Below are 16661 nucleotides of genomic sequence, written 5' to 3'. Positions count from 1 at the left end.
CTACAGGATACCAGGCAGCTTGCTGGGACCCACTTTGCGCTTCCTTCAGCCAGCAAAGGGGTGATTTAGCAAAGCCCCACACCAGGACAGACCCTCACTAAAGGAGCTCCCCCTTCCTCGTTATTACAAGAGAGCTTGCCATATGTGTCAGCTCTCTGAATCCTCAAAACGACCTGTGATGAAGGTGCTGACATCATCCCTCTTGTACAGGGGATCTCAGATGAAAATTGGCAGCATTGGGACCCAAAAGCCTATGTGACACCAGAGCTATGTTATCCTGCCTCCCATTAGAACCACTTTCTCAAATGGGGAAATTATAACCCACCATCATCTCATTTTAAAACCGGCCTCCCTCATCTACCCTCTGTGCATCTCCCATCTGTACTTCACTAGCTTGTTTTATGGACCCAACAGGAGTACCTTAGCTCTGCCCACCTGCACTTTTTTCCCTCACATTTTCTTCATTGCAGTTGCCAACTGGACTTGATGTATATGTTGATTTGGTAACTCCTATTTTTTATCATTCCACGTATCATATAAGCCATTTGGTATGCACAGAACATTGGAAGCTTAGGGATTTGGGCATGCCTAGAGATTCTCAGAGCTCAAAGAAATTTAAATGTGAAAGGTGAGCCCCAGAAAGAAGAACTGATTCACCAGTGCTCCACTGTAGGGTAGTGAAATAGTGGCGAGTTACATCTGGGTCTCCAGACGTCTTCATCTGGAGATGAACCCTTGTTTGAGCATGTTCTTCCCTGGTCCCAGCTGGTTTCTGCTTTAGCTCTATATATTTAAACCTTATTTGCTCCCACCTTGCTTTTAGTTATAACTTCTTGCACTGTAATGACAGCTCTTAACCCTTGGGTTGGGTTGAACTGTGTCCTTCCAAAAGATATGCACAAGTCCAAACCCCCAGTACCTGGGAATGTGTGCTTACTTGAAATAGGGTCTTTATAGATGAAATTGAGCTAAAGTGAGGTCATGTTGGATTAGAGTGGATCCTAATCCAATGACTTATGTTCTTAAGTGAAGAGAAAGCAGAGATGTACAGTGGAGAACAGCATGTGACACCACGTGAAGACAAGCAGATATTGGAATGACACATCTGTAAACTGAGGAGTGCCAGGGATCATTGGCAGCCCCCAGAAGGCAGGAGAGAGGCATAGAATAAATCCTCCCTCTGAGCCTCCAGGAGAAACCAACCTGGGCAATGCACCTGGACTTTGGACTTCTAACTTCCAAAAGTGTGAGACAACAAATTTCTTTTAAGCCACCAGCTTGTGGTAATTTGCTTTGGCAGCCCTAGGAAATGAATATATCCCTCCAGCAATGAATGCTATTGTCAGTTCTCATCTGAGAGAGGGTCTTGATGGTAGGGAGAAAGCATAAGAAACATTTAATAAGGGGAGTCAGCCATAAAGCTTAGAGTGTGGGTTCCCAGAGTAGTGGGCAAGAGGACATAAAAAGGAGAGGCTGGGAACCCCAAAGCCCTTCCTATGTTGGCCCCTCTGAGCTGGGCCAGGCTTGGGCCTGAGTGAGGATGCACAAGCCTTACCCTCTTGCTCCATTTGCTCACAGGCCACGCCCTGGCGACCCAGGGGACACAGACACCTGCAGCTGGTGCCCTCAAGAATGGGCTCCCCATTGTTGAAGCAGGGCCCGCAGCGGCAGGCATGGAATTCCATCAAGTACTGATCCAAGGCCCGGTGCAGGTTCTGGCGTTTGGCCTCCATGGGCCCCAGGTTCGTGTGCCGCAGTATCTCATGGATGGGCTGTATCTGTGGAGAGAAGTAGAACCGAGGGCCCCTGTCTGAACTCTGTCCAGCTTTCCAAAGCCCAAGAACTAGCCACCAAACTTCTGGAAGTCCTGCTATGTGCCAGGCACTGAGCCAGACACTCAACTTTCTCCACTATAGTTGAATCCTTGCAGGCACTTTGTGAAGCTGTGAAGGATGCTCTAAACTCTCCAGGCCACACATGAAGGAGTGGATGCTCAAGAGTGTTTGGGTGACTAGCTCAGGATCACACAATTCAGTGCAAGAGCCACTGCGAGCATGGACCTACTTAACGTTGAACAACCTGTGGTCCTGCAATCCCAGAAGAAGAAGAGAGCTCAGAAGCCATTCATGCCAACTCATCTGCCCCCTCTGGCACTTTTAGGAAGCTGGAAGAGTATAAAGTTTTTGCATGTTGTGTGTTCGTGTGTGTATTTTTTTCTTTTGATTGTCAACCTTCAGTGCAAAAATTAATAAATTCCTTGATAGGTAGTTGTAAATACTTCCCCTAATGGTGTAAGTGTGATGAGCCTCTGTGTGTGTGTGTGTGTGTGTGTGTGTGTGTGTGTGTGTGTGTGTGTGTGTAGGGGGGTCATTTATAGGTAGACAACCTGTTCCAGGAATGACTGTCATCCAGGATCCTCCACTTTGACACTATGGCTTTTCCATCTGGGTAACTCTTTGTTGGCAGGGGGGCTGTCCTGTGCCTTGTAGGAATTTTAGCTGCATCTCTGTCCCCTATGCTCTAGATGCCACTAGCACTTCCTGAAAACCAAAACTGTCTCGTGATGTTGCCAAACGTCCCCTGGGGGGCTAAATTGCCCCCTGGTTGGGAAGTAGTAGATGCAGTAGAGAACATTGAATCTGGATCCAGAAGAATCGAGTATCAAACCCCAGCTCTACTTTTTCAAGGTACACATGGAACATCCCTTCCTCATCTGTAAAATGAGAACAGTCATCCTACCCTCCGAGTTTACCGTGAAGATTAAAGTTGATAGAAGGGAAAGTCCTATCACATAGTAAAAGCTATATAAATGCTGCTCACTCCTAGCTATGGGCCTACAACTCTTAATGGTCCTTCTCTAAACCTGAGCCTCATTATCTACAGAATGGGAATAATAAACTACTTCCTAGAATTTTTATGAGGAGCTGAAGAAGTAATGAGTGAGAGATACCATTGCAAAAGGTAGGAAGAGTATAAAATAAAACACCATTTTTATTAGTTAGATGTAGCAAAAAAAAAAAGCCAGTATTTTCCAAATTGCCTGTATATATGATTATCTTCAGCATCCTTATAGTGCTATATATTCTAATGCACAATCATAAAATGAAATCTCTTTTCCACATCTCTTATTTTATAGGAGAGTGTCCTGAGGCCCTGAATGGGGAGGGATTTGTCAAGGTCACAGAGAAATTCAGGGGTTAGATGAGCCGCCCTGGAGTGATCATGCTTCTCTAGAATCAGAAGTCAATGGAGGGCACTCACGTAGCCTTGAATGGGTTCCTGGCAATGTTTACAGAAAGATCTGTAGCAAACAGACTCTCACCTATGGTCAGGGGCTGCACTTGAGCTTACCAGGCTACTTGTATCAAGACTGGCTGGGCCTCCAGCCAAGGGGAGAAGATCACTTACTGGAAGTTCAGGGAATTTGGCCACATTGCTAGGAAGTCATTGCAGAACAGGCTGCCTCGTGGCCCTGGTTAAAATGACTCTTAGTTCCAGGGAAGGCTGGGACTATTGGGAAACTTCCCTTCGCCCCTCCAGTGGGGCTCAGCACCCAGGCTCCCATCCCTCACTTCCCTCCCCGAGCACCCTCAGGAAGAGGAAAGCGGACACTCCTTGGGAAGGGCTGGAAGGGACTTAAAGGAGGGAAGAAGGGTAGAGGAAAAGAATCTTAGAATGTTAGATCTTGAAAAATACTGGCTGTGGTCTTGTTCCATTTTAGCATGAGAAAACAGGTGTGATACAGCAACTTCACTTCCATGACTGTTTCTTCAACTGACATTTTCTAATTACGTACTTCTCTCTCCCTTGTGATGTAACATTTTATTAGCCCCATGTTATAGAGCAGGAAACTGGGGCTCAAAATATGAATTAATTTGTCTAAGGTCACACATCAAAAAGGTGGCTGAGCCATGAGACCAACTTTGTCTTTCTAACCCCAAATCTAGGCTATCTTTCCTAAAAAACAGTATTTAGTCTTCTGCAAATCATGACTGTCAGCCTTCTCTTTGGACGTTTTGCTCAAGGCAACAGAAAGTTCACCTCTTGCCTGTGAAAGTCTATGTATTACTCCTAATATCAATTTTATAGCTGTTACCCAAATCACTAATAGCTTGATGATAGCAATTTTCAGACCCTCTGTGAATTACAGGTGCATGAAAATGGTCCCTTACTCATTAGAGAAGAAATGAAGTCAGGGTTAATCCATCTGACCTCTTTCTTCATAGAGAGCAGGGTGCTATAATAGACTTTAGGTTTAACTCTTGGTATATATTTTAAGAAGTGGAATGTATCCATATCTGGAATTTTAAATACATGTAGAAAATGAGAGAGGAGCAGCAGAAAATGGATGGGAAAACAATATTTAAAAACCCCGAATACAATTCCTTTTTTAATGGACTATCTTGCAAATGAATAGAAGTAGTTTGGCAACTGGTAGAGTAATCCACTTTGCAATTTGAATACAATTTTACTCCCTTTGTGTGACTGGGGATTTAAGGCACTTTGGCACCGTTGACCTCTGAGGCCCAGTGGCCCCTGTGGGGCTGTCCTGTGCATGGGGGATTAGAGCATCTCTGGCCTCTCCCCCCTCAATACCTGTAGCACCTCATGTTTGTGACAATATGAAATATCCTCAGACAATTTGATAATATGGCTAACTGTTGAACCACTGCATTGTGTATTTGAAACCAACATAAAATTGTGTACCAGTGATATTTTAATTTAAAAAAAATGTCCTCAGACACACCAAGTTTCCCCTGGGAAGCAAAACTGCCACCGAGAGGTTGAGAACCATGGCTTTAAGGAAAGTGCTGGGCTAGAGGGAAGTGAGAACTGAGCATGAAGCCCCAAGGTCTGAAATTAAGGGACTGCCACGTAGGAGCTCTGTGACCTTAACCACCTGATTACTTTAGAGCCTCAGTTTCCTTATCTTTTCAGTGGAAGATTCATGTCTGTGCCAGAGATTTGCTGTGATAAGGAGAAGAGATCATTCAGAGCAAAGGTTGCCAACTACAGCTCAGGACCACACTTGACCCACAGCTTATTTCTGTATGGCCTTTGATCTAAGAATGGTTTTGACATTTTAGAAAGTTGTAATAAATAAGAACTTGTACAACAGAGACTGTATGTGCTCCACAAGGCCTAAAATATTTACTGACTGCTCCTTTACAGAAAAAGTTTGCCAATCTCCAATTTAACAGATGTGATTTTTAAAGTTTTTTATGTATAAATACACTTTTTTTTAATGTGGCCTAATCCTGAGGAACTTCTGGGACTATTAGTGTAAAACTAGGCACTGACCAGATAGTTATTAAGCATCTGATCCCAGCTCTCCTGAGACCTGGGTCTGAAGTCATGCACTCCCTATAGTCGGGCGTGGGGGAGACCACCAGTTCAGTGTGCCACTACATTTAATCTTGTCCTTTGATGGGCTCATAATAAGAAATATGAAATGATCTGGTCTGCTTCACTTTCATTCCTCATGGATGTAGAATTTCTTCAACTGCGAAAAGACTTACCTCAAAATCAATAACAATAGGATTATACTTTAATGACCTTCCCCAGGAACGGTATGTAATGGCACTCCTGCTTTGTGTCAAGCCACCAGCCCAGCCAGAATTGCCACCTTGCACCCGAGAAATGATGTCTTCCACAGCCATGGTCTTCCCGTTGCCATCTACTATCAAGAGGATAACTGCATTAGTTTATTTCCCAAAAAGGTCAAATGACTGGTTGGTAAGCTCCACTGATGAGATTTGGTACAAAGTTTGTGTGCTCTCTCATCAGATCTGCCTCCCACACTTCTACCTTGCTTGGTTAACTAGCAGGACAAGGCAGAAGGACCAAGGCCTGGAAAGGGGCTCACCCTCTGTGTTAGAGCAGACATGGGGAGGACAGCCTGACCAACATGGAAGGGGGAGAGGATGGGAAATGGATGATTCATTCTTTCATTTACTCATTCACATGTCAAAGGTTTCCTCAGTGCCTGTTATATACCACATAGTTTGAATTAAATATTATAGGTGCTCTGACAGATGTCTCCACAGGGCTAAGTAGGTGCTCAGAGAAAGACATAATCAGACCTACAGTAGGGGTTGGGGTGTGGTCAGTAATAAAGGTGAGTTGTCTAGAAAAGTAAATGAATCTTTGCACGTAAATGGAGAGAGAAGGGAAGGACATCAGAGAGAAGCAATTTGACATAAGGTCCTGGGGGATGAGTAGCCTATAGCAATGGGAGTAACTTAACCTGTTTCATATCTACTTCATACACTACATTATAAACTGTTCCATCATTCCTGCATCTTCTGTGTTTCCCACCTGAAAAACAAATGCTCAATACATGTTTCATGAATGAATATATGAATACTTATGTTGACTTGTTCAGGAAATGCCACAAAATAGTCTTATAAAATCTTTCTCTAATAATTATTCTTTGAGCTTGGACTTGGTAACCATATCCTTCTCTCTTTGGACTATAACCTGAGGGGTCTTCATCTCAGCAGTGGACTTCCCAGGTTCTGTCTACACATTGCTTTCATCCCAGTTCTTACTTAGATCTTTATCTAGTGCTTGAAATCTGGGTGGGTGCAGCATACAAAGTCAAGTATTTCTAAGATGATTTTATCCTGTGGTGAATTCAAAACAGAGCCCACTACAAGCTCTTTGGTTTAGGTACTTAGCAGCTCTGCAGTGTGACCATTGCCTGCAATAGGATCAATGAGGGGGAAAAGAAGAGTCTCCATGTTCTGATTTTGTGTCCAAGGAAAAGTCTGGCCTCTCTTTGGGAGACCCATTACTCATACTTACTGGGTTCACCACTTCCAAATTTTTCACATCGTTGTCCTGATAAACCTCCTTTAATTTGCGTGGTATCCGAATAGTCATAGCTAATGCCCACAGAGCCTCCAAAGCATGTCTTGATATCTTCACTGGTAACACCTGCAGCAGTGAGACAGCAAAAAACAAATGTGACATTACAAGCCAGTTAACATGGCACAACCAGCTCACGGCAGTAAACGCCAGTCTCAGTGCTGGAGTCTAAGAGCTCTGGGTTGAAATCCCTGTTCTTTAACACAGTTTCCGTGTTCTTTTCTGTATGGTTCCAACTCAAATAATTCTTGAAGTGAGAAAAAATATGTACTGCAGCTACTAGTTGCTCAAAATTGCTAGTTCCCTCTCCTTTATACCATCTCTACTAAGCCTCCTTGAGGCAGCAAAAATTCTAGTTCATCTGTCTCCATACACCTCATGCTTCACACAGTACCTGGCCTGTAACTGGCACCGTTTTCACTCTGCAATTTTGTGTATGCTGCCCCTTCCTGTCTCTCATTGCACCATCCTTCCAAGCCTTCTCAAGTTCCGATTCCAGTGTCACTTGCTACATGAAGTATATTTGGATCAGAATGCTTCCCTCTCTCTTCAGAGCTGCCAGTGTGCTTTGTTTGGGCCTGGTGATCATATTTGTCACAGTTTTTTTTGCCCAGGTCCTCCTGGCACCCCAGAGAGGCCAGAGTGCTGTTAGAAGACGCACAGACCTCCGTGGGGAGTCAATCTGCCTTCTGACCCCACGAGAACCGAGTCCCATATTAGCTGTCTCTATTTGTCTATATCTGAGGACCGACTGAGGAGCTGCATTTTGCAGATGAGAAACATAATTCTCAAAGCAGTAAAGGCATTTTTCCATGATCTCACAGCCAACAAGTGAACAGAAGTGGGTTTCCCACCCTTAGTCAGCCTGGCAACATAAGGCTAGAAAAGTAGACTGAAGCAAGATATTGACCATCGCTGCAGAGTTCAACTTCATCTGTAGCTAAAGTCTTCGGAAGGTTGTGAACTGGAGTTTGTGTTTTTGAAATATCATTACCTTTAACTGCAGCTATATAGTAATTATTCCCAGTCATTGTATTATTCTGGCAACCACAGAGTAAATTTGATTTAGGCCTGTAATTCAATTGTGCTAAGGATGAGAATCAGCATTTTCAAGAGAGGGTTGAGCAATGTAGCTTACTGGCCTGTATCTCAATTAGACTGCAAACTCCATGAGGTCAAGGATTTGTATATTATTCACCACTCTGGTCAGCAGAGCAGCACAATGAGGAAGAGTTCAGGAACTTTTTTTTTAGAATTAATGATTGAGAAATGAAAAAAATAAGTGAATAAATTATGTCATGTATCCTTTGATAAGGGCATCTGATAGAATCTTAGAAGTCGGGAATCCTGAACTCAAATCCCAGTCACTAGGATGAATGGATAAAGAAATTGTGATATATAAATGTATATATATTTACATATGATATATATTATATAATTACTATGTATATTATTTTATAATTTTAATGTATTTACATGTAAAATAATATATAATAATTTTAATATATAAATATTTCCTTATGTATTTTAGTTACATATAATTTTAATGTATCTAAGTTTAATACATGGAATTATTATATCACATTATATGAATGTTCCGCCTTAAAAAAGAAAGAGATCCTGCCATTTGCAACAATATGGATGAACTTAGAAGACATTATGCTAAGTAAAATAAGCTAGAGACAAGAAGAAAAAATACTGCATGATCTCACTTATATGTAAACTCAAAAAGTCAAATATATAGAAGCAGAGAGTAGAATGGTGGCTGCCAGGGACAGGGAGGTGGGGAAAATGGGGAGATGCTGGTCAAAGGGAATAAAGTTGCAGTTAGGCAGAATGAATAAGCATAGAGATCTGATGACTATAATTCATAATATTGTACTGAATACTGGAAATTTGCAAGAGTAGATTTCAGGTGCTCTCATCACACACAAAAAGGAAACTGAGAAGATATTTAAATTAGCTTGACTATAGTAATCGTCTTGTTTTATATATATATATCAAATCATCATGTTGTGTGCCTTAAATATATACAAATTTTTTTTTTAAGTAGAACAAAACAAAATCATTCCCAGTTACAGACACCATGTATAAATTTTGGAAAGGCCTGTGATCTCACTAGGCCTCAGTCTCCCATTTATGGAGAGGAGGGATTGGACTTGTTCACCCGCCAGACCCCTTGCAGCCTTGCAGCCGCAACCCCATTGACCGTGTGCATCAGTTTCTGAAGAGCCAGGAGCGGTGATGCGATAAGCACCAGCGCTCAGCACCCAGCAAAGGGCTGCTTCTGCCACTTCCGTTCAAGCACTTTTAATTTCTACTGCATTACTAATTGAGGAAGATTTAGCATATTTAATTGTTTTGATTAAAAAATGCTTCAACAGTGATAAACAAAAGTGGATGAAAGGAATCCACAGGCAGAAGCCAGAGTGATTACTTAGGTGAGTGGTGAAGGGCTGCCGAATTAAAGTGACAGTACCTGCTGATTAATGTGGCTGGGTGAATGTGTTCATGGAGGGTCCCCCAACAGCCTATCACGTGCTGCAGGGAGAAGAGAATTTCAGCTTGGTTTGCACAGTATGACTCAATTGCAAAGAATTGCCTTCTGAGGAATCCAAAAGAGGGTACCAGCCAGTTAGGGGAGGTCTGTGACTTAAGAATCATGCAACATGAGAGCTGAAAGTATCCTTTGAGAGCCCACACTTCTCATTTTAGTTGAGATGCCCTTTCATAAAGGGTAATTATATTGCCTAAGGCCATACAGCTAAAAAAAATGGTGGTGCTGAGATTCAAACTCAAGTCTATCTTGTTTAGAAGCCTGTGGTATTTTCACTAATTACAGTTACTGCATCAGTGTCTGGCCTGAGGCACATTCACTATGGATTCAGTGAGACTGAGGAATGACAATGGGATGTTCTTGGGGTAAAAGGGTTTATATCTGCCTTTATTATCAAGTTGGTAAGTCGAGCACTAGGATCACGTCTACATCCAGCAGTCTGCAGGTCTGTAATCCACCTCTGTCTCTGCCTCTGCCCAGAGTACTGGGAGAAGATCTTTATATAGTGACTCAGTCAATAATAGCTTGTTGCCTACAGGTGTGGAAGCAGTAGCCTAGCCATAGGCCAGTTATATCATCCAGTAATATTTCAGTATACCAGTGTTAGAAGGGGAGTCTCTTGTCTGAAACTGTGGGGGTACCAAATCTGAGGTGTCTGTAGAGCACCCATGGGAAACCAAGACCAGTAAATTGGGGTTGAGGCAGAGGAGGTCAGATATGCTGCCAAAATCCGGGACTTGAAACTGGCACTAGAAGCAAAGACACAGAATCAGACACCAGAGACTCTTGCTTCTGTCAAGCCAAGAGCAGAGGAAGGGGCAGAGGAAGGGGCAGGAAAAGGTTTGGAGCATTGTTTAGTCCCTGCCCAGAGGGATGTGTAGCATGATGGGACTGACTCTATTTACAAGACCAGGCAACACTGCCATGGCCTCACCCCTGTCCCATCAGGCTAGAGTCCTTAGATGTCGGCTTTGGACCAGATCATACTGCCATGTGTTGTGGGCTTTTGAGCTCAGTGAACCCAGAATTGATAGTTCCCAAACCTGGATACACACTGAGATCATCTGGAGTGCTTATTAAAAATACAGGTTCCTGAGATCCACCTTTATCAACTCTGATTCTATATTTCTGAGTAATCAGCAAACTATATTTTAAACAAGTATCCCAAATGATTCCTATACAGTGCATCTGAGGTCAGATTCTGAGTACCGATGTCCTACAGAGACTATCAGGTGGCCGGTCACAGAGCATGGGCCTCTGCCCTGTCTCATGAGTTCCCTTGCCCATGCCTTGGATATGAACTCAGCAGCCAGGCTAAGCCAGGCTCATTGCACTATCCAGAAGAAGGAACTAGGAAAAGCCAAGGATAATTCAGATAACATATCAGGATTCAGAAGGTCTCAGAAGACTAAATGGATAGACAGACCAAGCATAGCAAAATGAGATTCATTTGGGAAGTCTGTAACATCCTGCCCAGGCAACAAAATACTAAAATGCACGAGCTCGGTAAAGAACGGACACAGCTTAGCAGGGAGAATAAGAGAAAGGCCATAGAGTTTTTTTTATAACTTCCAGCTCAGCAGGGCAAGGAAGCCAGGTGAAAATTATAATCAATAAAATAAAAGGGGGGATAAATTCACTCTCTCTGTGCAGGTTAGAGAAATCCAGAACCTGGTGAAAAGTTCTAGGAGCCACACTTTTAAAAGGGAGTAAGAAAATAAGATGTTCATTGGACATTGTTCAGCCTAAAAACGACAGAAATCCTGCTATATGCAACAGGGATGAACCTTGAGAACACTGAGTGAAACAAGGCAGTCACAGAGGGACAAATACTGCGTGATTCCACTTATGAGGTATATAAATAATCACATTCACAGAATCAGAGCAAAGAGTTGGGGCTGCTGGGGTTGGGGAAGGGGAGATGACACGTTGCTAATCAACAGGCCTAAAGGCCAATTATGCAAAATGAGTAAGTTCTAGAGATCTGCTGTACAGCATTGTCCCTACAGTTAAGAATACCGTATTGTACACTTAGAAATTTGTTAAAAGAGGAAACTCTTGTTAATTGTTCTTACCTCAGCATACTAAAAAAGAAAAAAAGAAAGAAAAGAAGTAACTACTAGAAAAGAATAATTATGAGGGTGAAGAAATTCAAAGCTTTATCCCTTTTTGAGGGGATGGGGGCAGGGATGTTCACTTGAACAAGAAAGAATGATCTCTCCTCAAGAAAGAGCAAATAAAACCAGATTCAACTCTCCAGGAGGAGTTAGGCTTGTTTGTGTGGTTGAAAGGGCGAGAACAAGGACCAAAGGGCAGAAGCTGCAGAGACAGGCTTAGGCTTAACATGAGGCAAACTGTCACGGTGGCCAGAGGCCAAGGACACAGGAGCTGTTTCACAAGGCAGTGATATCCCCATACCTGGAGGGTACCAAGCAGAGGCTGGCTGTTTGCCTGGTGGGGGCGCATAGCAGAAGATTTTGAAGAGTTAGCCAGTAGTCTGTCAAGGTCTCCCCTAAAGCCGGGATTCTGGAGCTTTAAGAACACACCAGAGCCCCTGAAGATCATCTGAGACAACTCTAATAAGTACTCAGTGATTTCTCACTGTGAGCCAGGCCCCTGGGAAATGAGGCCTAAGGAGAGTGCTTGCTCCCAGTGAGCTTATAGTCAAGTGCAGGGAAACGCTCGCATCAACAGACAGCTGTGTTACTGTGTGATGAGAGCCGATGGAAGGCAGCAGGGTCAGGGAAGTCTTCCTCAGGGGACAGAGAAAGGAGGCTAGAGGCAAGTCTGAAAGGAGGGATAGATATCAGCCAGATGAAGTGGGAAGGACACTGAGGGTCAGAGGGAGACCAGGCAGGAGCCTTGTGTCCCCAGCAGCAGGATTCTGCTCAGCAAGGCCAACACGATCAGAACTTAGGAGAGGAAAGGAGAGAGACGCAAACCAGTGAAGGAGGTAGCAGGTGACCCCGGGTTCCTTCCCACTCTCATCTGGTTCCAAGAGGAGCTGTTATGGTGCCCGCCTCAGAGGCCAGCAGCTCAGAAGACATCTCTGGCCACCACGTCTACTGCTTGTTTCCCACCTAGTCTTGGCTGCAGTGCAGGTGTGAGAGCTGTCCTTGTGCCTCCGTGGAGATGCTGCATCAATGTGGCTCAGAGGCAGAAGCAGGCAGCTTGACTTCTGAGGTGCCAGAACACAGCAAGTTTCTGTCATTCTTCAGATTAAAAGCATCAGGTGGAAAACAGCAGGTGTAATGCATTATTTATCTCTTTGCAACAAACAAATGTCATTCCGGTTGCTGTGATCTATCTGCTATGTTGCTTTGCTACACTGGTTGCCCCCAAAAACAAACTCAGAAGGGAAAGGAAGTGTCATATGGTCTGTTTCTTGCCATAACATAGGAAAAGATGATTGTTTAGCTGAGAAGCGTCGGCTGACTTACTTGCACCCTCTGTGCTTGTGTTTATCCATTGAAACCCATGCTTCTTCCCAACCACCTGAGAGTAATAGCGCAGATACCTCTGTGCCTTTGCCTGTGCTCTTCCCTCTGACTAAAAAGCCCCCTTACCTCTTTCACTGAGTTTCTCCCACTCAGATCTAGAAAGCCTTCCTCTACTCACAAGGGCCCTATGTGTGTGTCCCCCATGGATCCCTGTGCTTCCCTCCTGCATAATATTTAACATGCCCTAGTGATTGTCAATGTCTTGGTCTGTTCTTCCAATTATACTGCAAACTTATAGAGTCACCCCTTGGGATTACAAGTCTTGGCATAGAGCCTGGCATACACCAAGTCCCCGGGAGTGCTCAGAGATGGGCTGATTCCAACCTATTTAGACAATACCTCTAAAGTGTTTTGGGAGTCATGGGCCTCTTTTAGTTGACAGTACAAATCACATCTTTGTAATAACTCATGCTTGATTATGAGTTGATATTTTATACAACACTTTCATCTGCATTATCTCATTCAAGGTTCACAACAATCTTATAGGGCCAGGAGGATTTCCCATGCACAGGCTCACGGATCAGGAAAAGTAGTTCAAGAGAGCAATGGGGCGCAAGGGCTGAGTGGGGCCACAGCATGCTCATTTAAGGACTGGTCATCTTGTCCGGTGGCAGGGACCCTCCTGTTCTCAAGAACAATGATAGTCAAGAATATGAACTCTAGAGTTGGAATTCTACCAACTCTTTAGTTAGTAGTGTGACTTTGGGTGAGTTACTGGACCTCTTTTGGCCTTATTTTCCCCATTTGTAAAATGGGGATGATAACTCTTTCTGTATATGAGTCCTGAAAAACAGTGTCTGACACAATTAAGTGTTCAACCAATCCTAGCTATTATTATTAGGTAACTTTCCCAGAGTTCCATGAATCAAGAATCATGAAATTCAAGTTCCATGAATCATGAAACAAGCCCAAGAATCAGGGTTTGCTATAAGGTGTGCTATACGCAGGCTTGGTGCTCGCTCCATTTCATCACACCAGTGTTAGTCTGCAGAGAAATGTTCATCACGTGGCATGAGTAGCAGTCACCTTACCTGGACCTCTTTTGGCCTCATTTTCCCCATTTGTAAATGGGGGCCCTTGCCCCCATGACCGCCTCATTCCACAAGGCAGCTCAGCCAAAGGAGTCCATGCTCTGAACAGGCAATGCTAGGGCTGCAGTCTCAGTCTGCATAGGGACCCTGAGCCCTGGAGATGGTTTGGGCCATGACAAAAGGCTTTATAGCAGAGATTTTCAGTCTCTCTGGAATGGAGACCGCCTGAGCTAGAATCTGCCCTTGCCCACTTACTATCTGGGCAAATCGTTTAACCTCTCTGTGCTACAGTTTTCTCATCTGTCAGGCGGGGATTTTAATAGTGCCTCCCTCCCAAGGTTATTGGGAGGGTTAAGTGAGTTACATGCCATGCACAGAGCTTGGGATGGTGCCTGGCTCAGCACCACGATAATGGTTAAGTGTTACTATTATTACTGTTGCCATAAATGCTATAGCATACATATGCTGGGCCCTTCATTCCTGATTCTGGATTTGGAACATTAGGAAGGAGGCTGCAGAGTTGGTGAAAACAAATTTTCTTAATCAATGTTTCTGTAATATGAGCTTTTAGGCCATGAATGAGCAAAGACCAAGGGACACCCACATTTGATGAGTATCTGTCATGTGCTGGGGAAAGCTTGCTTTCCCTTGTGTTATATCATATTCACACATTACCACAGGCACAATTATTCCCATTTTAGAGATGAGTAAATAGAAGCTTAGAGAGTTTAAATGACTTGCCCAAAATTATACAATAAGTATTATATAGTAGAACTGGGACTGAACCAAGGGCTGTGTCTGAAGCTCATTTTCTCCATGCCACATTATATCACCCACGGGAGAGAGAGCTAAGTGTGGCTCTGGGAATAATTTTGACATCATCACATTTTACTTCTTTAAGGCTAAGGCTGTTTTCATTAATGAAGGTGGGAACTCAGAATCGGACAAAACCAGGAGGATGGTGCTGAGAGTCTCTCGGTTCCATGTGTATGTAAATGACTTAAGACGGGGGACAGAGCCAAGACACCAGGAGTCTGTCAATCAATACCATCCATCACTGTGAAGTCTGGTCGTCATGGTAACTGGGGATAAAGCCTGGAGCCTGTTAGAATCTAGTGCTTGTCTGTTCAGGGTGACTGGTTCATTAGCTGGCACAGCAAAAGACCTTCTGGGACAGCCCAGACTGCTTTGGTGTGAATATGAGACTCTTCACAGTCAGGTTTCTGCCTGCCTCCCCCCTCTCCACTCACCCGTCCAGCTCAAACTCTTTAGGAATCTACCCCTAACTCTGCAGAGTGTAGGGAAAGCTCCAGAGGATGCCCAGCATATATGGGCTTTGATTCTGAGCCACCCCTGGTAGAAAGACTCTGAGCTTCTGCTGTGGGTCAGCTTCAGCACGTGGGGAAGACCCTGGAGACACACCACTGAGAAGACCCACGGTGGACATGGGCAGCTGGAATTGCATGGCACACAGAGCTAAACCCCAGGCACGCTGGAGCACCTCCAACAGGCTCCCAACCCAAAACTGAAGGGGTAGAAAGACTGCCTAGAAGATTCCTATCTAAGCAGAGATTAAGGATGAATAAGCATTAGCTAGGTAAGGAAGAGATGGTAGTTGGAGTAGAGCAGAATTCCAGGTAGAAAGAATAGCCCATTCTTTTTGTAAAGCCCCAAGAAGAAAGTGAGTATGATTAGGCCAACAGACCAGCAAGTAGTTCAGTATAGCACAGCCCCGTGGAGAGCAATGGGGCGGGAGGGCTGAGTGGGGCCACAGCTTGCTTATTTAAGTACTGGTCATCTTGTCCAATGGCAGGGACCCTCCTGTTCTCAATGTTCACCTTTGCATGGCTCCAGCAGATTTCCATTGTGCAATTTGTCATCCTGTCTGGCTCCTTGGAGGCCAACGCTGACTCCTTTCCAGGCGACTGGTATCATCATTCTTACTGCTATAACCCAGCCACAGGACTGTTCTCGTTTATACGCTGGCCTCAGGGGTACACCCTCTGTAACAGAGTCTGGCCTTTGGGTGAACCTGGACATTTTCTCCTGCTACTCATCCTCACCCATTTGCTGCTTCAGCCACTCTCATGAAATTCTCTCCACTTAAAGCTCCCTTCTCCACCAGGCGAGCTACTACTACGACTAATTTTGGAAGATCAGGTTGAATGTCTTTGGAGTCTAGAAAATGGGAGGGACAAAGAGGATAGGATATATTGTATTTTGCTCAGCCCCTGACTGAGTGCACATTTCTTCAGGTCAGGGATCGGTGTGTTTCATCCCCACAACCCCAGAAACCATGGATTCTCAGTGAATGTTTATTGGATGAGTGAATGCATGGTGGATGGATGAATGATGGACGGAGATTAGATTGTGGGAAGGGTTTTCCTCAGAGATTGTTTCCTGCCTCCTACTTTAGGTAACAAGGGAAAATGCTCTACTCAGAACCTTCCTCTGAAGGAATTGTAAGCAAGCAACAGCAATAATATGTAAATGTGATGGAAACTGTGAGAAATCTGAGAGACTTAAATTATACGTCCTTCCCACCCCAGTTACTCTCCATACACAGCTTAATCATCTGGCTGCCTTTGTCTCATTCTCATAAAGGACTACCAAGCACACTGTTCCAGGGCCAATCCCCTATCTCTGACACACACCACTAACTGATCATAGCACTTTCTGGCTGTGCCTCTATCTGGTATCATA

General features: G+C 44.1%; 2 protein-coding genes across 3 annotated transcripts in view; one reads left to right on the top strand and one right to left on the bottom strand.

Moving 5' to 3' along the window:
- Positions 1 to 1115, top strand: part of C8B (complement C8 beta chain) — a 49659-nt gene extending 48544 nt beyond the window's left edge. Inside the window, exon 13 of the mRNA XM_037021973.2 lies at positions 1028 to 1115. Within this exon, the coding sequence (XP_036877868.1) occupies positions 1028 to 1100 (73 nt within the window). The 3' untranslated portion in view covers positions 1101 to 1115. The remainder of the gene's footprint in view (positions 1 to 1027) is intronic.
- Positions 1 to 16661, bottom strand: part of C8A (complement C8 alpha chain) — a 68636-nt gene that overhangs the window by 2619 nt on the left and 49356 nt on the right. Inside the window, exons 8-10 of one of the 2 annotated variants that reach the window (XM_037021974.2) lie at positions 6808 to 6939; positions 5520 to 5680; positions 1556 to 1778 (exon numbers count right to left, since the gene is read on the bottom strand). In XM_037021974.2, the coding sequence (XP_036877869.1) occupies positions 1556 to 1778; positions 5520 to 5680; positions 6808 to 6939 (516 nt within the window). The remainder of the gene's footprint in view (positions 1 to 1555; positions 1779 to 5519; positions 5681 to 6807; positions 6940 to 16661) is intronic. The other variant, XM_037021976.2, reaches the window with a different exon arrangement.

Source organism: Manis javanica, chromosome 4 (genome assembly GCF_040802235.1).
Source record: "Manis javanica isolate MJ-LG chromosome 4, MJ_LKY, whole genome shotgun sequence".
NCBI classification, from domain to species: Eukaryota; Metazoa; Chordata; class Mammalia; order Pholidota; family Manidae; genus Manis; species Manis javanica.
This window is presented reverse-complemented; position numbering and strand designations above follow the sequence as displayed.